Source organism: Oncorhynchus kisutch, unplaced genomic scaffold, assembly GCF_002021735.2.
Source record: "Oncorhynchus kisutch isolate 150728-3 unplaced genomic scaffold, Okis_V2 scaffold1058, whole genome shotgun sequence".
Taxonomy (NCBI): domain Eukaryota; kingdom Metazoa; phylum Chordata; class Actinopteri; order Salmoniformes; family Salmonidae; genus Oncorhynchus; species Oncorhynchus kisutch.
In genome coordinates, this window is record NW_022263003.1 from 65,574 (window position 1) to 88,717 (window position 23,144).

Sequence of the window (23,144 nt, forward strand, 5' to 3'; positions counted from 1 at the left end):
GAACAGCCCAGTCCATCTCATCCCAAAGATTATATATTGGGTTGAGGTTTGGGGACTGCGCAGGCCACTCAAGTAAACTGAACTCGCTGTCATGCTCCAGGCAATGTTTTTCCATTCAATTGACCGCTTTTGGTGATCATGTGCCCACTAGATCCGCTTCTTCTTGTTTTTAGCGGATAGCGGTGGAACCCGGTTCTGGTCGTCTGCTGTAATAGCCTAACCGTGACAAGGATCGACGAGTTGTGCGTTCCGAGATGCCGTTCTGCACACCACTTTTGTACTGTGCTGTTATTTGTCTGTTGGTGGCCCACCTGTTACATTGTAAGATTCTTGCCATTCTCCTTCGACCTCTCTCATCAATTAGCTGTTCTCGTCCACAGGACTACCTCTGACTGGATGTTTTTTGTTTGTTGCGCCATTCTCTGTAAATTCTAGACACTGTTGTGCGTGAAAAGCCAAGGAGGGTGAGTATTTCTGAGATACTGGATCCGGCTCACCTAGCACCGTTGATCATACTACGCTCAAAGTCTAACGTTCACTCGAACAGTAACTGAATGCCTTGATGCCTGTCTGCCTGCTTTATAGCAGACCATGTGCACGTGACTCACTGACTGTAGGAGCGATCCATTTTGGTGAATGTGGTGGTGTACCTAATAAACTGAGTCTAAGTGTACAGTGCATTCGGAAAGTATTCAAACCACCTGACTTTTTCCACATTTTGTTACGTTATAGCCTAAAAGGAAATACCTTATTTGCATAAGTATTCAGACCCTTTGCTATAAGACTTGCAATTGAGCTTTGGTGCATCCTGTTACCATTGATCATCCTTGATGTTTCTACAACTTGATTGGAGTCCACTTGTGGTAAATTCAATTGATTGGGCATGATTTGGAAAGGTACACACCTGTCTATATAAGGTCCCACAGTTGACAGTGTATGTCAGAGCAAAAACAAAGGCATAAGGTCGAAGGAATTGTTCGTAGAGCTCCGAGATAGGATTGTGTCAAGGCACAGATCTGGGGAAGGGTACCAGTATTGAAGGTCCCCACGAACACAGTGGCCTCCATCATTCTTAAATGGAAACATTTTGGAACAACCAAAGACTGTTCCTAGAGCTGGCCACCCGGCCAAACTGAACAATTAGGGGAGAAGGGCCTTGGTCACTCTGACAGTGCTTCAGAGTTCCTCTGTGGAGATGGGAGAACCTTCCAGAAGGACAACCATCTCTGCATCACTCCACGAATCAGGCCTTTATGGTAGAGTGGCCAGACGGATGCCACTCCTCCAGTACAAGGCATATGACAGACCGCTTTAAGATAAAAAGACTCAGACCATGAGAAACAAGATTCTCTGGTCTGATGAAACCAAGATTGAACTCTTTGGCCTGAATGCCAAGCGTCACGTCTGGAGGAAACCTGGCATCATCGAAGAATGGTGGTGGTGGCGGCGGCATGCTGTGGGGATGTTTTTCAGCTGCCGGGACTGGGAGACTAGTCAGGATCGAGGGAAAGATGAACGTAGCAAAGTACAGAGAGATCCTTGATGACAACCTGCTCCAGAGCGCTCAGGATCTCAGACTGAGACGACCCTAAGCACACAGCCAAGACAACGCAGGAGTGGCTTCGGGACAAGTCTCTGACAAGCCTAGACTTGAGCCAGATCGAACATCTTTGGAGAGACCTGAAAATAGCTGTGCAGCGACACTCCCCATCCAACCAGACAGAGCTTGAGAGGATCTGCAGAGAAGAATGGGAGAAACTCCCCAAGTACAGGTTTACCAAGCTTATAGAGTCATACCCAAGAAGACTCGAGGCTGTTATCGCTGCCAAAACAGCTTCAAAAAAGTACTGAATGAAGGGTCTGAATACTTATGTAAATATAATATTTACATTTTTTTTTTTTATACATTTGCAAAAATGCAATGGGGGTATTGTCTAGATTTGATGAGGGGGGGAAAACGGTTTAGTCCATTTTAGATTAAGGTACAGCCTTAACAAAATGTGTAAAAGATGAAGGGGTCTGAATACTTCCCGAATGCACTGTATGTTTTATAGTGTTTTACACACACACACTTAAGAATTCTAAGAGATACACACACACACACACACACACTTGAGAATTCTAAGAGATACACACACACACACACACTTGAGAATTCTAAGAGATACACACACACACACACACTTGAGAATTCTAAGAGATACACACACACACACACACTTGAGAATTCTCAAGCATGCACACCCATGTACACATGGCTCCCAGGGGCTCTGAGTGTGAGGCCTGCCCTCCATCCTTCCCAAACCAGCGTGAGTCCCTCACCCCTCTCCTCCATCCTACTTCCTGACTGCTAATGCACCCAGCCGAGGAGAGTGTCGGAGGTCCATCTCCCTGCCTCCACACACACACACTCTGCCCGTCACTCACACCCACCGGCTGCTCAGTGGACTGTTAATGTGCTGAAGAGTCTCAGCTTAACTCCCTCTCCACCAGTCCTCCCACTTCTCTCCCGGTCCTCTCCATCCAGTCCTCCCACTTCTCTCCCGGTCCTCTCCATCCAGTCCTCCCACTTCTCTCCCGGTCCTCTCCATCCAGTCCTCCCACTTCTCTCCCGGTCCTCTCCATCCAGTCCTCCCACTTCACTCCCGGTCCTCTCCATCCAGTCCTCCCACTTCTCTCCCGGTCCTCTCCATCCAGTCCTCCCACTTCTCTCCTGGTCCTCTCCATCCAGTCCTCCCACTTCTCTCCCGGTCCTCTCCATCCAGTCCTTCCACTTCTCTCCCGGTCCTCTCCATCCAGTCCTCCCACTTCTCTCCCGGTCCTCTCCATCCAGTCCTCCCACTTCTCTCCCGGTCCTCTCTATCCAGTCCTCCCACTTCTCTCCCGGTCCTCTCTATCCAGTCCTCCCACTTCTCTCCCGGTCCTCTCTATCCAGTCCTCCCACTTCTCTCCCGGTCCTCTCCATCCAGTCCTCCCACTTCTCTCCCGGTCCTCTCCATCCAGTCCTTCCACTTCTCTCCCGGTCCTCTCCATCCAGTCCTTCCACATCTCTCCCGGTCCTCTCTATCCAGTCCTCCCACTTCTCTCCCGGTCCTCTCTATCCAGTCCTCCCACTTCTCTCCCGGTCCTCTCTATCCAGTCCTCCCACTTCTCTCCCGGTCCTCTCCATCCAGTCCTCCGACTTCTCTCCCGGTCCTCTCCATCCAGTCCTACCTCTCACACATACATTTTGCCTAGTATCCACTTCTAGGTATTGGTTACAGTAGGCTTCCCATTCCACACAGGTCAATGGCGAACAGCCCTGTGATGTCCTGCAGTATTAGTGTGACAAACCGCTATGTGATGTCCTGTACTATTAGTGCAGTATTAGTGTGTCCATCAGTCCATGTATGGGCCTTCTTGGAAACTATTGGACAGCCAGACACTCAGTCCCCCTTCAGCCCATACCGTATACAGCCTTATGAAATGTAAAGTGCTTAGAGTTTGAGGGAACCTGAAAAAGCACTTATAGCTGCAATGTTGTACTTGCAATTACTATTTGTTAAATGAACCTTGTAATGCACTTTTCTGTCTCTGGTTAAGAGCATCTGCCAAATGGCTGAATTATAAATCATTATCTTCTTTTCTCCCTGGGTACCCTCTTAACGATCTGTATATTCTTCTACCTTTCCTCCTCTTTCTAATCCCTCTCCTCGCCCTCCCTCCCCATCTCCTCGCCCTCCCTCCCTCCGCCTCTCCTCCCTCCTCCTCACCCTCCCTCCTCCTCCTCACCCTCCCTCCGCCTCTCCTCCCTCGCTCTCCCTTCTGCTTCTGCATGTCTTTAATGGACTAGGTTGGTGTATTGTAAAAGCACTTTGTGACAACTGGTGATGTAGAAAAGGCTTTATAAATACATTTGCTTGATTGATGGATCTCTTCCTCTACAGACGTCTTCCCCCTTCACAAGATCTTCCACCTGTGGGACACCCTGCTCCTGGGGAACAGCTCCTTCCCCTTCTGCATCGGCGTGGCCATCCTGCAGCAGCTCCGAGACCGCCTGCTGGCCAACGGCTTTAATGAGTGCATCCTCCTGTTCTCCGACCTGCCAGGTAAGAGAGGGAGGGGGAGCGGGAGAGAGGGAGGGGGCAAGGACCAGTGGTGATATCCCTAGGACTATGCCTCAGGACTACCTGGCATGATGACTCCTTGCTGTCCCCAGTCCACCTGGCTGTGCTGCTGCTCCTGTTTCAACTGTTCTGCCTGCGGCTATGGAATCCTGACCTGTTCACCGGACGTGCTACCTGTCCCAGACCTATTATTTGACCATGCTGGTCATTTATGAACATTTGAACATCTTGGCCATGTTCTGTTATAATCTCCACCCGGCACAGCCAGAAGAGGACTGGCCACCCCTCATAGCCTGGTTCCTCTCTAGGTTTCTTCCTAGGTTTTGGCCTTTCTAGGGAGTTTTTCTTAGCCAACTTGTTTCAACACCTGCATTGCTTGCTGTTTGGGGTTTTAGGCTGGGTTTCTGTACAACTCTTTGAGATATCAGCTGATGTACGAAGTGCTATATAAATACATTTGATTTGATAGGAAATCAATCCCTTTTTTAGGGTGCATCCTCAATGGCTCCCTATTCCCTATAGAGTGCACTACTTTTGACTGGACACCTTTTATAATGCACTGCTTTTGATTGCAGGGAATCCAATCCCTATTTAGTGCAAAGTAGTCCACTATACAGGGAAAAGGCTTCCATTTTGGACACACTGTTAGTTTCCCTCCACTCCCCCATTGTTTGATTTGATTCATGTGTAGTGAACAGGGCCAGTGTTGTACCTCCTGGGTGTGTAGATGTAGTTGTCTTTATTGATGTGTTGAATGCTAGATGTCCTGTTGGTCCTCTAGGAGGGCTGATGTGACTTCCTGTTAGTGAAGTGGCACCATCTTACAGGAACCACTTAATGAGCCCGCTTGAAACGGACCGCTTTTTAAAATATTCAAACAACCCTTCAAAAGCCCTCCAAAAATAAGAAGTGCGCCCTACGCACTCAGACACTGCAGGTTGGGGAACGATGACACTTTTTAAGATAGTATTTTCTTTCTGAACTATTTGAGTACCGCTCTCCTTCCTTGCATCTGGGTGTCTGACTGTGCCTTGCTTTACTTTTAATGATGTCGTGGCTCCCCAAAGGGCTAATGTGTGTGACTGATGTCTTCCAGCCTAGTGAATGATATCCCTGTAGGGAGATGCTGTGAGGTCCTCTGCTGAGAGACACTCACGCCTTTGTGTTTGATAAGCGTGTCACGCTGTGCTCGGCAGCTGTCGGAAGACTCGCCCGCTGAGAGGGTCATTTGGGAACGCGTAGACTGCTGGCCGCAGGATAACCACGTGGCGTCCAGTGCTCCAAATCTTCCCGCCTCTGGTGTCGGAGAGGACATGACTCGTCATCCTGAAGGATCTCTGTCGAGTCGAGGGGGTTTCGTCCATTTGGGCTCGGCATCATTTATAGTGATGAGGCGAGTGTCATTACCTGGAGCCTTCAGAGATGCCTTGTGGCGTTAATTCTGTCTAGGCCACAATGGCAGGATTACTCCCCAAAACAGACAGATGGGGGGGGGGGGGGGGGGGGAATAAATACATGTTGCCATGGTAGTAGAGGCTAGGTAACCAAGCTGTCTCGAGCATGCCACTAGAGCACTGAAGCTTAACACCCAAAGGTAGAGTTGTGTGTTGTGAAACGCTGTCCTGGTGTGAAGTAAGTTTGTAGTCTAGCTGTGAAAATAACCTGAGAGGGAAAAAAACGGCAAACTTACCGAATAAGTGACCGGATTTGATCTTTCTTGTTTGGTCTTGTATCCATTACAGTAGATCAGTGTCCTCGGTTCAACCCCCAGCCCTGATTTATGACACATTTCAAGTGGCTGTGGATTTCAGCTTATGGGTCCTCATTTGACCTCTCATTACAGAAGTGTGTATTGCTTTCTGAGTGTCTGTCAGCCAGGAAAAAAGTAATTTCGGGGGCACAAATTGTTCAGGGAGAATTTATTAACTGGGCTGCACGGTTCCTAAGCTTGTCTGAGAGTGTGGTGTGCAGTGTGTGAAACCGTCACATCTCAGGACATTGGGGACAAGGGTAGCATTCCTACAGGGCATGACCATACAGATTCACTTAAGGAGGAACACACACGCTGGCACTGGATCTTAGACGGGACTGTGCTTTAACCCTGTGAAGAAGCCCCGCATCCTTCGAAATACAATCTAGTCATTCTATTTCTATACTTCCTCCAACCCGACAGTTTTGAGATGCACTGGCATATGACAATGTCATGTTTGCTGATGTTGACATGATTTATGCAGAAGCATTGGGGGACTGGTAATCTTCTCTCTTCTTTCTATGCAAGGCTTCCCTACGGAGTTCCTCCAAGTTTTGGGATTTTGAGTGAGTGGAGGAATTTCGGGACTAGACTTTGACGGGTCAGTTGGCAAGAACGAGTCGATTTTTAATGCAACTTTGAGAGTAGTAGTAGTTTGAGCCTCTACGCCACACAGGAATGAAGTTCTCAAACAACCCCTCTTTCTAATCCCTCCCTCTCTCCTTGCCCTCCCTCCCCCTCTCTTCTACCTACCTCTCCCATCAGTCCCCCACTGCAAAATATCAGCAAAGTATCAGTGACAGACAATCCAGGGGCCAGCAGCATCCATAATGAATGTATCTCACAGAGCTCTCAACGCCCGGGGGATATCTCCGTCAGTTTCCCTTAAATCCCATTGCCAAACTGAAACGGCGATTACCCCGTTTGGCTGAGAGGCGGGTGACATTAAAGTTTAAATAACAGTTGTGAGACGGCAGATGTTTTCATGCCAAAGGGGACGTTAGGGTACTCTTACTCCGGATGGCTGACTGGCTGCTTCCAGTTGTTCTGTCTCTCTCTCTCTTATTTATTTATATATATGCTGCTACACTTCACTGTGTTTTATTGGTCCAGCAGGCACGTGATGAGCAAAAACAGGCGAAAGGAGAGGGCTCCTTATAAAGGTAAAATATGTTTGCCCTGGAGGAGTTCTCTCTCTGTGAGAGAGCACAGCTGCCAGATTCAGTATTACCACTGGTATCCCAACACCTGGGCCCATAGGACATCACTATGTTCACCCTGGAGGAGTGTGAGAGAGCACAGCTGCCAGATTCAGTATTACCACTGGTATCCCAACACCTGGGCCCATAGGACATCACTATGTTCACCCTGGAGGAGTGTGAGAGAGCACATTGCCAGCTTCAGTATTACCACTGGTATCCCAACACCTGGTCCCATAGGACATCACTATGTTCGCCCTGGAGGAGTGTGAGAGAGCACAGTGCCAGCTTCAGTATTACCACTAGTATCCCAACACCTGGGCCCATAGGACATCACTATGTTCGCCCTGGAGGAGTGTGAGAGAGCACAGTGCCAGATTCAGTATTACCACTAGTATCCCAACACCTGGGCCCATAGGACATCACTCACCAACCTTTAGATCTGTACTGACACTTCAAAACTAAGACCTGTTCACTCACACCTTTTACCAGGAACAACCCACTAAATGACTAGTTCTCTCCCTGTTGTAATGGGTGAGACTTGATGCTAGGGCTAACGGTACCACGACACTTTGTTGTCACAAAGTGCTTTACAGGTATGAAGGGGTTAGTGGGTTCAGTGCTAGTTTGTTAACCTCCAGTGGTTTGGTTGCTGGGTCAACTCCCAGTTTTAGATTTAGTATGCTGGCATTGTAGCGCTCATCATTTAGTGTTGAGACATGTGGTGCATATTAGGGCTGAAAACACTGATCTCTCTCGCTCGCTCCTGCTCTCGCGCTCGCTCTCGCTCTTTTATTTATTTATTTATTCAGTCAGTCAGTGCCTAGGCTGCCAAGCCAGTTCTGGTTATGACCTTTTACAGACTGCACTACGACATCATGCCTCACAGTCACACACACACACTGCCATGGAATGCCCAGCCGCACGCTGGGGCTTGTTAAACCGGTTGTCAATCTCTCCTCAAGTATCAGGCTAGCCTCTGTTAGCTGGAGGTGTGTGATTGCATGCAATATTCATGACCCTGGGCACTACGATATCATGCCTGACAGTCACTATGTAAGCCTGATAGATAATGTATTAAGCAATAGCTTTTTTTGTGACCGTAGATTAACATATTGTAGATGGTTGAATGAAGGGGTATTTCAGACTGGTTAAAATGTTTGTAGTTGTTTATTTTTGTGATGGGGAAAGAAGCACCTCACGGCTTCTCTCTCTCTCGCTCTCTCTTTGTCTCTGAGCGTCGGAATAAAGGTTAACAGTCAAGATAAAGCTACAAGCGAGCGGGCTCTTAAATGATCCGGACACTCTCTTCTCCTCTTTTCCCTCCATAGACGGTGAGGGGTGCCAGGGTCATTAATTCTCACTGACAAGACTATTACAGTTAATACCAGGGGAGGACAGTTCCCAGAGTGCTTAGAGGGAGGTGGTGCACGCACACCGTCATAAGGTTCTCTTGGTCATGCAGATCGAGCCCAGATCTCTGTCTGAACGACGTCTCTCAAAGTAAAACTGTCAAGAGACACATTAAGGATGTGCCATATGCCTCTATTGTGCCCCTCGAGTGACGCTCAGTCTCTGATCTCGGACCCTGATAGCTCTTCTCCTCCTCCGCCAAATCGTTTGGCAAACTGTTAAACAAAAGTCGACCACCATGACAGCATGGTGTTATCTTTTGTGTCATTCATTTCGGAGGAAAGATTAGAAGGCAGGAATTCGCCACTGAAATTCAAAGATTGGGAGTTAAAATTGAATTGAATGATGAACCAAAGCGAGGCAGGACTAAGCACGCTAAGTAAACCGAGGAAGGCACAGTAAGCTTCTTTTCGCCCTGCGAGCGTTCTAGAACGCAACATCTCAACCTGCTGATTTTGTCCCCTCTTTGTTCCTCTGTTAGTTCAACATGTTGCCTTTTTAAAGTCATCTAACTTTTTCTTGTTTGGAAACTTGCCAACACACACACACACACACACACACACACACACACGTCACAATGGCTGGCTTGGCAGCAGGTAAGGTCCTGTCTTGGGTGTACTGATGATGCGGCAGCATTTGCCTTCACGCAACATTAGCATCCGCCTCAATGAGGAGCACAGCTCACAGGCCTGATGAGCTGTAGTTCTAGACATGTAGCTAGGAGTAATACAACCCCCAAGAGCTGCCAGACCACTTCAGACCACTTCTCAGACAGGAAGTCGAATGTTTGGATAGACAGATGCAGTGAGGATCAAAGGGTTGCATAGAAAGTGGATTGGATAGGGTTGCTTTATGGGTTTTGTGTTATGTATGTGTGTGTGTGTGTGTGTGTGTGTGTGTGTGTGTGTGTGTGTGTGTGTGTACCATTTTAACCAGAATGGCCCGAGAGGCTACAGTACAGCTCCGTCAATCTATTTGCATTTTAAATGTAATCAAAGAAAGTGCCCGGGTGCATTTTTTCTTGTTCCAGTTTACAGTAGACCATCTATTTACATTCTGTAGACAAGTGTCCACATTGACATGTAGGGAGCGTTTGCCAGTGATTTGGTTGTCTCCTTCCCTCCGTTGTGTTTGATTGGGGCTGTGGCAGTAGTCACTACCTGATCATTCAGAGTCACATCCATCTCCCACAGGGCCATTGGCACAGACACATTTTAAAGGCACAATCTGCGATTTGTGTTTCAGCCTTAAAACATAGCCAATGGAGTAGTACAGTCTCATATCTTGGGTTATGGTAGGCCAATGGAGTAGTACAGTCTCATATCTTGGGTTATGGTAGGCCAATGGAGTAGTACAGTCTCATATCTTGGGTTATGGTAGGCCAATGGAGTAGTACAGTCTCATATCTTGGGTTATGGTAGGCCAATGGAGTAGTACAGTCTCATATCTTGGGTTATGGTAGGCCAGGGCAGGACAGTTGTACTTAGACATGCATTAAGTTATATTCTTCATGAATCAAGGGGTATTTAATCAAAATGGCCATTGAATAGAAGAGGCCATATCCCAGACTGCCTTTTTAATAGGGTTCCATATCCCCATTACCTAGCTAGCAGTTGCCAGAGTCCCTCCAGTCCAACAGTTGATTTGTAGCCCTGACTGTGTCAGATCCCCCCTCATTCAATCAACCGCCACATAATCAACTGAATCAAATCACATCTATCTGACAAAGTGTATCTCACACCACACACACACACACACACACACACACACTGCCATGGAATGCCCAGCTGCCTGTCTGTCGGTCTCCCTCTCTGTCTCGGTCTCTGTGTCTGTCTCTGTCTGCCTACCTGCCTGCTTGCTTGCCTGCTTGCTTGGCTGGAGAGGAATCTGACTACCAGTGTTTCACTGGAATTACTTCCTGTCTGTAACCATATATTTGTGAGGTCCTGTACACTGAGAGCATACCGCCCCTCTACCGTAGCCTGTCCTGACAAACCCTCACCCCCCGTTCCTGGAATAAAGATCCATCTCATATTTGATTTTGTCTGGGTCGGTGGCAGGCCATGCCAAAAGCTCTCATTAGCCACATGTTTCATTAGCACAGAACAAGGGGGCAGTGAAATAGAGAACAAAATGAAGAATGTTTCCCTTCCTCCTTCCAGAGATTGACATTGAGCGCTGTGTCCGGGAATCCATCAACCTGTTCTGCTGGACTCCCAAGAGCGCCACTTACCGCCAGCACGCCCAGCCTCCCAAGGCCCAGGGAGACAGCAGCACCAACGGCTTCGGCAAGGCGGCCAACTACTACTCTTCAGACTACCAGGACATGCCCAAGACGGACCTGGTGAGCACTCCTCCATCATCACACACGACTCACACACAGATATGGACACATTCACTCACACACAGATATGGACACTTTCACTCACACACAGATATGGACACTTTCACTCACACACAGATATGGACACTTTCACTCACACACAGATATGGACACTTTCACTCACACACAGATATGGACACTTTCACGCACTCACTCGTGTGTGTATATATGTACTCACATTCACGCATAGACAAACTCATACACCACACACACACACACACACACACACACACACACACACACACACACACACACACGTTGGTTTTATTATCCTAACCTGAACCCTAAACCTAATTGTAACCCTAAAATAGCCCTTTTCCTTTTGGGGACTGGCAAAATGTCAGTTATTGTTATAATAATTTACATTTTTACTACCCTTGAGTACTTTTGAAATAAACACACACACACGTACAGGCACACCATTTAACTATATTCTAGCTCCTTCATGCCCAGACAGGCCTTGCTGTAAGGCAGTGGGCCCTATTTAACCTGTTTGCAGCTACCTCAATCCACCCATCTCGCCATGAGTTTACATGTTCCCACTCAGACATGGGTTGTCCTAGGCCCCATGTTTGAGCGGTGATGTCATAGACAGAATGTGCCTCTTGTGTGGTTTTCACACCCTAATGAAATCGTACGCCACGTGTCTATTGGTTGCTCTCGGTGACATTTAGTCAAATGTAGACCGCCTCATTCTCAGACAGACAGCACTACAGTACACATGGAGATGGGGGACATTGAGGGTCAGTGAGAACTCTTAGACCCAAAATGGCCGCTGTATTGCTGTATTAATTCCTTCCGGATCAGTCAGTGTTTTTCCAGTTGCTCAATCTTTCATAATATTTATTGGAGGTTTCCATTTTCCGGTGGTCAGCTTTGACTGGCTGTTAATTTATGATTATTCAGAGGGATAAAACTTGACTGGCTGTTAATTTATGATTATTCAGAGGGATAAAACTTGACTGGCTGTTAATTTATGATTATTCAGAGGGATAAAACTTGACTGGCTGTTAATTTATGATTATTCAGAGGGATAAAACTTGACTGGCTGTTAATTTATGATTATTCAGAGGGATAAAACTTGACTGGCTGTTAATTTATGATTTGGTCCAAGGGGAATAAATCCTGGGTTGTAATCTGAGCCTAATGGCTGGTTAACACAGACACGAGGGGCTCAACCCTAAACCATTTAAACACGTCCAGTCTCCGGGGGCCCGATTACCACACACAAGTATCCTGGCTAGCTTACTACTGCCCTCTTGAGAAGATTCAGACAAATTTACTAGACAGACACGATCCTCTCAATCCCTATATGACGTGAGACACGTTTGACAGAACCGAAGGTAACAAATTCTAGTACCAAACCATTTTCATGTTGTCGTATTGGGAAAAGTACCTAAGGTTCGGTTTACGGTGTAACGATAGTCTGCAGTGCCCTCAAGATTCTTCCTCAGAAATCACATAAAGGCAGGGAGGAACAGGAACACAGCTGTGAAACATCAGTCTCAGAGAGGTTGGTTTACAGCGCTAGGCTTTCTTTTGGGGGTAACAGAGGAGAACCACGTACATGCAACATAATGGCCAATCTTAGAGGGAGGCTAGAGTATTGACCTGAATCCATTTTTTCTTATTAATACCATGTTCTAGGAATGATGGTTTTATTGCAGCTACAGAAACCATAAGGATACCAAAACCATAATGGTTCCCACTATTTCATTACCCTGTTTTCTACTACTGTGTGTTCCATACATTTCAGCGAATAACGTTATAGTATATATTTTTCCTGTTTTTTGAATTGCACATGAAATTGTTACTATTTTTAAAATACTCTCCTTCAAGATCCTAGTCTGCCTATCTGGGTTTGATCGTTTTAGTTAAATAACATCACATTTTACTCGACACCCAGAAGTTGAAAGAAACGACCACATCTGAAGATTGATTCTATCATATCATTTCTCAATATGCGTGTTGAGTTCATATCTGTTTGGTTGACTGTATGCCCTACAGCGTGCAGTGAGTAACTTATTCAATTTCCCAAAGAACATTTCATTAAATCCGGGCGAGATGATGTTGTCATGACACCAGAGAAATGAAGTGTTTACTGTATGCCTGGACCCAGGACCCGGCTCTGCTCTGGGCCTAGCTCGAGTCTGTCTGTCAGCAAAAACACGGAGGCATTTTATTAAAAAGTGCCGCTCTGCTCTGCTTGCCCCTGATGCCAGAAAAGTTACTTCACTTTAGTTGAGAGGGACATTGGTAACTGCCGCGTGGCCATTAATGGAACATAAAAGACATTAGGGTCTGTATTTATAAAGTGCTGTTCTAGGATCATCGGGAGGACCCCCCCCCCCCCCCCCCCCCCCGTCCATATAATCTTATTCAATATGATCGAAAAGGAATAAATGTGGGGAGGAATATCCTTCCTCCATTTCTTTGTGAAGGTTATTCCTTAATGGATTTCATGGTGGCTCCTAGGTTTCAAGCCCTTTTCTGATCAGTTTCTTTACTCATGATTTGAATTCATCTGGTCTGTCGCGACTGCAATTTCCACTGAAATCCTTGATGGGGATAGAGTCGTTGAGAAATTATGCCAGCGTTTGTGCTAATAATGTAACTGAATGCCTGTACGTCACCATGACTATAATGGGAGTAATTGCAAATGCCTTCCGTATAGAATTACGCTGAGGGATAATTGCCATGTATGTATGGGAGTTCATATTGGGATGGCAAATCACTGCATGGTGAATGTACAACACGGCTGCTGGCTATTCATTATCACTAGACCTCAGTCTAAGCTGGTTATCACCATGATGGGTATTGTCGTTATAGTACTGTACATTCATGTTCCCATGCAGTTGATCATGTGAACCAATAGGGGCTATCAGGTTCCTCTGCACAGTAAACGTTGGTGGGGAAAAACAAGCTCTGGGTAGTGTTCAGTAGTGCACACCATCGCAAAGTGTTTTGCAACAAATTTAAAGCGTTATTGGACAAATGTGGACGGTTTCTCCCGGGTTTCACACCATTTAAAAATACTTACTCCATGCTGAACTGAGCCTGGGTCATTATATTATAATGCCATTTAGCAGATCCTTTTATCCAATCAATGCGTGCATACATTTTGCATACATGTGTTCCTGGGAATCAAACCCACTATCCTGTCATTGTGTGTGTGTGTGGTAGATATTAAAGCTGTCTGATTATAAAAATTTATGACATATCTTATTCACTTCTTAATGCATTCTAGGCTTAGCTTTTAAAGAGCTTTATATTGATTGTGATCTCTTTTAGGACATCATCCAGTTACCTTATCCAAGCAACAGTTATCATCATAATGGATTGCTCTTATCAGTCTTTCTCCCACTTCTTCACTGCTGATTGGATAAAGTGCTTACAGTTTGCCTGTGCTAATCCAAACTATTTGTTGTATTCTTGTCAGTCTGTTTGTGTGTGTGTGTACGTACGTGCGCGGCTGTGTGTGCACCCGCCGGCCCGTGGCTGTGCTTGTGTGTGTGTGTGTGTGTGTGTGTGTGTGTAGGCGTGGCAGTGTGTGTGCGCCCGTTTCATAGTACGGACATTGCAATTTATTGCCCTGACCACATCTGCAGTCCTCATGCCTTCTTGCAGCATGCCTAAGGCATGTTCACGCAGATGAGCAGGGACCCTGGGCATCTTTCTTTTGGTGTTTTTCAGTCAGTAGAAAGGCCTCTTTAGTGTCCTAAGTTTTCATAACATTGACCTTAATTGTATTTTCCTAATTATCTTTGAGAGACAGGGTCCTGAAGAAGGGACATTTCTTTTTTTTGCTGAGTTTAGGAACTATAAAGGGTTCTCCTTTGGGGACAGCCGAAGAACCCTTTTAGGTTGTAGATGGCACTTTTTTGATCATAGTGTATCAGTGAAATGCTTACTTACTGGCCTTTCCCAACAATGCAGAGAGAAACATAGAGAGAGAATAGGAAAAAAAGATTTACACAAGGAATAAAAACACAATGAGTAAGGATAACGTGGCTATAAACATGGGCTACCAGTACTTACGCTGGAGGAACAGGTACATGTTGACTTATAGGCCTTGAAGGCCCAGTGCAGTCAACATTCAGTTTTCCTGTGTCTTATCTTATTGTACAACAGCTGATAAAAACTAACACTTTAAAAGTGTGAAAAACTTCCAATGGCTGGTTTTAGTCCAACTCTGCGTTCAGAGGTCTTAAGGCATTGAGTGCCTCCCTCCGATTCAATGACTGGACAGTTAAGTGAATAAAATACACCCGCTGAACCTAATGATATTGAACTGCCTCTCGTTTGTATGAGTAAAGCACCCTCCTCCTTTGTCTTCATCCTCTCCTTGTTTGCACAATTGCCCCTTGTGGGATTAATAGCCTATTTTTAATTGAATTCTCTCTTTCACCCCTGCTCTCGTTCATGCTTCCTATTGACTCATGACAGCCAGTGAAATGTGTGATCTGTGCCAGCAGATCATCGGGCTCGTTGATGCATGTATCAATAGCAATCATTCCACGATCCCATCCTCTCTCTCGCTCCATCAGTGAACGTGAGAGGTCTTCACAACTTGATTAGTGCTGTATCCCGAGGAAGATATATTTTTTTAATACATTCAACTGCCATAAGGTCATCGCCATCCATCGAAAAGTTCTACTTCAGATGATGCGTTGTCGAATATCACCTGCCCCTTGCCATGTATTGCAGTAGGTTCTGTAATTGTATATATTTACAAGGAGATGTTTCGTGGAAGCTTTGAGGTTTAGGTGACATTATACAAGAGTAATTTGGAAAGCAGAACTTCAGTGACACACCTCTAGAGATGTCAAGACTGCTTACAAAGGGAAAGCTAAGTAGGATTCCCCCTCAGGCTGCACACTCTGTTCACAGGAGATACTGGCACCTCAGTGCCACCATTGTCCCTGCCACACAGACTTCTAAAACGTGCTTCTACTCTCAAGTCTTTGATGACAAATAGCCACAGTGCCAGTGGACTCCCTGGCTCTCCCCATTAACACTCATCAGAGCCTGTCTGCGCTGTCACCTCCAGGGCAGCATTATCCTGTAGTGTGGACTGGAAAGGGAGAGTGCCTTTCCAAAATCCTCTGTCCTCAGTACAAAGTATTTTCTGCTTTGCTGGCAATGGCACTGATATCGCTTCGGGTCCTTTCTTGAGAACTACGTACAGTATTTACATATTTACAAAAGACTGACAAAGCTATTGTACAGTACCACTGAATGCTGTTATTGTCACCAAGATATTAAAGTCTTCCTTTGAGAGTTCGATGTTTGCTGGACAACTAAATAACAAGCTGTACAGTCGTGGCCAAAAGTTTTGAGAATGACGCTAATATTAATTTTCACAAAGTTTGCTGCTTCAGTGTGTTTAGATATTTTTGTCAGATGTTACTATGGAATACTGAAGTATAATTACAAGCATTTCATAAGTGTCAAAGGCTTTTATTGACAATTACATGAAGTTGATGCAAAGAGTCAATATTTGCAGTGTTGACCCTTCTTTTTCAAGACCTCTGCAATCTGCCCTGGCATGCTGTCAATTAACTTCTGGGCCACATCCTGATGGCTGATGGCAGCCCATTGTTCGTCACCAAACTGTTCTTGGATGGTTGGGAGAAGTTGCTCTCTGAGGATGTGTTGGTACCATTCTTTATTCGTGGCTGTGTTCTTAGGCAAAACTGTGAGTGAGCCCACTCCCTTGGCTGAGAAGCAACCCCACACATGAATGATCTCCGGATGCTTTACTGTTGGCATGACACAGGTCTAATGGTAGTGCTGACCTTGTCTTCTCCGGACAAGCTTTTTTCCGGATGCCCAAAACAATCGGAAAGGGGATTCATCAGAGAAAATGACTTTGCCCCAGTCCTCAGCAGTCCAATCCCTGTACATTTTGCAGAATATCAGTCTGAAGTTTTTTCCTGGAGAGAAGTGGCTTCTTTGCTACCCTTCTTGACACCAGGCCATCCTCCAAGTCTTCGCCTCACTGTGCGTGCAGATGCACTCACACCTGCCTGCTGCCATTCCTGAGCAAGCTCCTGAGCAAGCTCTGTACTGGTGGTGCCCCGATCCCGCAGCTGAATCAAGTTTAGGAGACGGTCCTGACGCTTGCTGGCCTTTCTTGGGTGCCCTGAAGCCTTCTTCACAACAATTGAACCGCTCTCCTTGAAGTTCTTGATGATCTGATAAATGGTTGATTTAGATGCAATCTTACTGGCAGCAATATCCTTGCCTTTTTTGTGCAAAGCAATGATGACGGCACGTGTTTCCTTGCAGGTAACCATGGCTGACAGAGGAAGAACAATGATCCAAGCACCACCCTGCTTTTGAAGCTTCCAGTCTGTTATTCAAACTCAATCAGCATGACAGAGTGATCTCCAGCCTTGTCCTCGTCAATATTCACACTTGTGTTAACGAGAGAATCACTGACATGATGTCAGCTGGTCCTTTTGTGGCAGGGCTGAAATGCAGTGGGTATGTTTTTTGGGGGGATTCAGTTCATTTGATGGCAAATAGGGACTTTGCAATGAATTGCAATTCATCTGATCACTCTTCATAACATTCTGGAGTATATGCAAATTGCCATCATACAAACTGAGGTAGCAGACTTTGTGAAAATTTCATATTTGTGTCCTTCTCAAACCTTTTGGCCACGACTATATACTGACAGAACCAATTCTACCTGAGTGGTCATAATAACTCTCTCTTATCTCCTCTCCAGTCGCGGGAGCCCTTGGCGCTGAGTGACCTGAAAGCCGAGGTGTCCCCCCGTATCTCAGCTGAGGACCTCATTGACCTGTGTGAGCTGTCGGTGGGGGGTCAAACCAAGAGGAGCAAGGCCAGCAAGCCAAAGATCCTTGCCGTCGACATCCGCAGCATCGAGGAGTATCCTTCTGTGTGTGTGTGTGTGTGTGTGTGTGTGTGTGAGAGGGGAATTAATTAATCAATCAATCGATCGGTTCAATTAATGAAGCCTTTTCTACATCAGCACATTAAGCAGTTGGCACAAAGTGCTTTTACAATAAAACTTGACCCCAGAGAGCAAGCACAGCAGAGACGGAGGTCTTCAGGGCAGATGATTAAAAATATGCCTCTTCTTCTACCCCCGGGCTGTTTTGTGTTAGCACAGCACCACATAGAGAGACGAGAGCCCAAGTGTTCTGTTTTACTTTGAAGGGGAATTTATAGCATGTTGTCATGAAAGACGAGTCGTACTGTACCTCTTTTGAATAAATGCATGTGTTATTGGCCTCCACTATGTCTCCAGAGAAGGGATCGCTACTGAAATATGCTTTTCACCTTCAGGCTGTATTGGTGTTGTGCAGTACCACCACCAGTACAATAGCTGTGTGTGTGTGTGTGTGTGTGTGTGTGTGTGTGTGTGTGTGTGTGTGTGTGTGTGTGTGTGTGTGTGTGTGTGTGTGTGTGTGTTTGGCTTGCATGTAGCTTTTAGCTCCAAGACTGATCTACTCCATTCACACACTGCTAGTACACAGTCTTAGAAATATTTTATGTTGGTTCAGTTCAGCCATGGCTTTGTGCAGAGTATACATTGGCTGTGTATATGACTGGTCCTGTGTTCAAGAACTGGCTTGCCTTCTGTGCTCTCCTCTATCTGGCTGAGGAGAGTATGGAGGGCTGGAGCGTTAGCTACTGCGTCAAATCAAACTTTATTTGCCACATGCGCTGAATACAGCAAGTGTAGACTTTACCGTGAAATGCTTACTTACAAGCCCTTAATCAACAGAGCAGTTCAAGAAGAAGAAAATATTTACTAAGTAGGCTAAAATTGAAAGTAACACAATAAGGATAACAATAACGAGGCAATATACAGGGGCCAACGGTACAGGCTAGTTGAGGTAATCTGTACATGTAGGTGGGGGTGAAGTGACTATGGGGGGGGGGGGGGGGGGGGGGGGGTGTAATTTAAATTGTCCAGTGGTGATTTTTATGAATTGTTCAGCAGACTAATGGCTTGGGGGTAGAAGCTGTTGAGGAGCCTTTTGGTCCTAGACTTGACGCTCCGGTACCGCTTGCCGTGCGGTGGCAGAGAATTTTTTTTAATAACTTGGGTGACTGGAGTCTCTGACAATTTTATGGGCTTTCCTCTTACACCGCATATTATATAGGTCCTGGAAGGCAGGAAGCTTGGCCCCAATGATGTACTGGGCCGTTCGCACTACCCTCTGTTACGCCTTACGATCAGATGCCGAGCAGTTGCCACACCAGGCGGTGATGCAACCGGTCAGGATGCTCTCGATGGTGCAGCTGTAAAACCTTTTGAGACTATGGGGGCCCATGCCAAATCTTTTCAGTCTCGTGAGGGGGAAAAGGTTTTGTTATGCCCTCTTCACAACTGTCTTGGTATGTTTGGCCCATGATAGCTCGTTGGTGATGTGGACACCAAGGAACTTGAAACTCTCGACCCACTCCAATACAGCCCCGTCAATGTTAATGGGGGCCTGTTCGGCCCGCCTTTGACTGTAGTCCAAGATCAGCTCCTTTGTCTTACCCACATTGAGGGAGAGGTTGTTGTCCTGGCACCACACTGCCAGTTCTCTGACCTCCTCCCTATAAGCCGTCTCATCGTTGTTGGTGATCAGGCCTATCACTGTCCTGTCATCAGCAAACTTAATGATGGTTTGGCCACACAGTCGTGGGTGAACAGGGAATACAGAAGGGGATTAAGTACACACCCCTGTGGGGCCCCACGGTCTGGACCTGAGGAGAATCCGTTCTGCCTGCTTGTTAGCTACCGCATAGCCTGTTAGCCACCTGCTAGCCTGTTAGCCACCTGCTAGCCTGTTAGCCACCTGCTAGCCTGTTAGCCACCTACTAGCAAAAACAACTTGTGTGGGCAAAAGTTACAAAACCGCCACTGGATGGGAGGTTTATCGGTTAACTGAAAAACATTTTGACTTTTCTGTTACAGGGTGGAGTATACCTGTGAAATTCATATAACAGAAGTGTGAGATGGACTAATATGTTCTGCTGATTGGAGAAGCTGCTTTCGTCTGCAGGTCAGTCATGGGAATCTATTACGAAAGTGAGACTGCCTGGGTTGTGAATTAACCTTGTACAAGGTAACATTGTTGAGGTCCTTGGAGTAATTCTTCTAGAAAAACCTCCAGCCCTATCACTGGGTGTGAACACATCTGGCACATTTGACAGCCAATGGACAAAGTTACCCTGGATAAGAGTGTGCTAAGAAAATAAGGAGAGTGAATATGCAGGGGGTTAGATCTGATTAGAAGTCCAACTTAACCTCTGGTTATAATTACATAGAGTTACCCAGACACATTTTTTATTTACGTTTCTTTACCTTTCTTGGAGGAAAGAAAAGGCAGACTCCTTAAGTGGGATGTGATTTCTTCCCTCGGCGGGTGTGGCTGAATTATTGTGTGGTGTGTGTGTGCATGGCACAGCCTAACACGCACTCCCCCGTGGATACACCTGATAAGTCCCTTAGATTAAAAACGGGTTGCCAGAATCAATAACCTAGTAATCCATCTTGGCTATTCATAAAAGTGCAATATCACAAAACAAAAACACAATTTGTCTGCACAGATGGACTGTTTGTTTTCTTCTAGTTCTATTTCCCTGACAGTTGTTCAGTTTATCAGGAGTAGACTTTCCAGCGCTAAGTAACCAATACTCTTTCATCTTAAAAGTGAGCCACTCTCTCGAGTCATCGTCGGAGGTCAGTGGAATGATAATTGTTTTTTACGGGGAGTTAAAGCTCCATTAATCAGAGGGGGATTAGGGGGAATACCTGGCAACCGTCCTCCCTCAGACAAAGTCCTCTCCATTCTATAGAGTCCTGATAGACAGCGGTTCCCAGGGCTCCTGACCCTGAATAACAAAAAGGGCTTTGGGCCACTTAGAGCTGGCTACCCTGCATTGTGATGATTGTGAGATAAAATACAGTGTTGGGTCTCCAGTTGGTCACAAAGTTATTCAATTGATCACACCAATCCAGTGTTTTACTAGGGGTTGGTTTCCATGCCTGCATATATTCAAGAATGTAAATGATAATTGAACAGAGTACCAGATTTCAGACTGTAGCTACCTTATTAAGTAGTTTGTGCACAGCTGTTTTAAACAACAGTTGTGTGGACTACCTTACATTTAAGGGTTCTAGAGCAAAGATTCAGTAACTCAAGTTAAATTGACTAAAGTAAAATATGTCAGTGTGTATAATGGCCTCTCTCTTCCCAGGAATAATTTAGTACGTGGCCTAAAGTGCTTCAGGAAAGCAGTTGAGCACCGTTCATCTTAAAATTATGTAGCAATAATGTCGATAACTACACTCAAACGGAGCAAGCCAGAGGATGATTATTAAATTATACAAATATGTGTTTTGTTCTTCTCTCTGGCTCGCTTGTGCCTAGCTTTCACTGTTCCCTCAACACAAGCTGCCTGGCACTCAACCTATAGCTAACACTGTTCCCTCAGCACGAGCTGCCTGGCACTCAGCAGATAGCTAACACTGTTCCCTCAGTGCGAGCTGCCAGGCACTCAGCAGATAGCTAACACTGTTCCCTCAGTGGGAGCTGCCTGGCACTCAGCAGATAGCTAACACTGTTCCCTCAGTGCGAGCTGCCTGGCACTCAGCAGATAGCTAACACTGTTCCCTCAGTGCGAGCTGCCTGGCACTCAGCAGATAGCTAACACTGTTCCCTCAGTGGGAGCTGCCTGGCACTCAGCAGATAGCTAACACTGTTCCCTCAGCGCGAGCTGCCTGGCACTCAGCAGATAGCTAACACTGTTCCCTCAGCGCGAGCTGCCTGGCACTCAGCAGATAGCTAACACTGTTCCCTCAGTGCGAGCTGCCTGGCACTCAGCAGATAGCTAACACTGTTCCCTCAGTGCGAGCTGCCTGGCACTCAGCAGATAGCTAACACTGTTCCCTCAGTGCGAGCTGCCAGGCACTCAGCAGATAGCTAACACTGTTCCCTCAGTGGGAGCTGCCTGGCACTCAGCAGATAGCTAACACTGTTCCCTCAGCGCGAGCTGCCTGGCACTCAGCAGATAGCTAACACTGTTCCCTCAGTGCGAGCTGCCTGGCACTCAGCAGATAGCTAACACTGTTCCCTCAGCGCGAGCTGCCTGGCACTCAGCAGATAGCTAACACTCCCTCAGCGCGAGCTGCCTTGCACTCAGCAGATAGCTAACACTGTTCCCTCAGTGGGAGCTGCCTGGCACTCAGCAGATAGCTAACACTGTTCCCTCAGTGCGAGCTGCCTGGCACTCAGCAGATAGCTAACACTGTTCCCTCAGTGGGAGCTGCCTGGCACTCAGCAGAACTTAATAAACGTATTGTCTTTTGTTTTCTTTCTTTCCCCTCATTATGTAAATTTAAGCACTCTTCCAGGTCCCACCCTCCCTGTCCTCCTCCCATTCACCCATCCCCTCCCCCGAGATTGAGTTATGACTTTAATTTGCCTGGCTCGTGATATTTCTGGAGACTGTTTCTGGCAGCCAGAGCAGCTGCTGTAGAAACTTCTGGTAGACTCTGTTAGGCTGACAGACCAAGATAGACCCCCTGTCTCACGTTCACCTCAGACAGAAAATGACATGCACACATTAAATTATTACACTCTGGGTGGAGGGTGGTCATGGGGGGATGCACTGTATACTGTGATGCACTGTATAGTGTACTGTGTCCATGATTGCACTTACCCAGAAGGTATTTTTTAATCAGTGATCTTGTAGTATTCATTATGCATGACTAAACAGAGGTGTATAAATGATTAATTTAAAGATTTATTTTGCATCACTTTCAATCATTTTCCATATTGTGGACATCAAGCATATGTTACACCCAATTGTGCCAGATATTTTAAGTGATACCTGCAATGAATCTGATTGGAGCAAACAAGCTACCATGGCCTTGGTGTATTAGCTAGCCCTCGACAGGCCTAGTCCACTATAGATCCCTGTATTTTATAATAGACAGACAGTGTGAACACATGGCCTTGGTGTATTAGCTAGCCTTCGACAGGCCTAGTCCACTATAGATCCCTGTATTTTATAATAGACAGACAGTGTGAACACATGGCCTTGGTGTATTAGCTAGCCCTCGACAGGCCTAGTCCACTATAGATCCCTGTATTTTATAATAGACAGACAGTATGAACACATGGCCTGGAGATGTATTGCTCTGTAATTTGAATCAACTGCATTCGGAGCCTGAGATTCATCACCGTGTCAGAGACCCAAATCATATCCAGTTGCTCTGTTTTAGGCCCCTAACAGTGAAACTGCAGTCTGTGGGA

The 23,144-nt window shown here is 46.2% G+C and overlaps 1 protein-coding gene across 2 annotated transcripts in view; it reads left to right on the forward strand.

Moving 5' to 3' along the window:
- LOC109877621 (TBC domain-containing protein kinase-like protein) overlaps positions 1-23,144 on the forward strand; it is a 49,657-nt gene that overhangs the window by 20,801 nt on the left and 5,712 nt on the right. Inside the window, exons 22-24 of one of the 2 annotated variants that reach the window (XR_004207947.1) lie at positions 3,927-4,088; positions 10,631-10,812; positions 17,588-19,886. Coding sequence is in view for 1 of the 2 variants with exons in the window: in XM_031817539.1 (XP_031673399.1) it covers positions 3,927-4,088; positions 10,631-10,812; positions 17,588-17,751 (508 nt within the window). In the remaining variant the exon portion in view is untranslated. The remainder of the gene's footprint in view (positions 1-3,926; positions 4,089-10,630; positions 10,813-17,587; positions 19,887-23,144) is intronic. The other variant, XM_031817539.1, reaches the window with a different exon arrangement.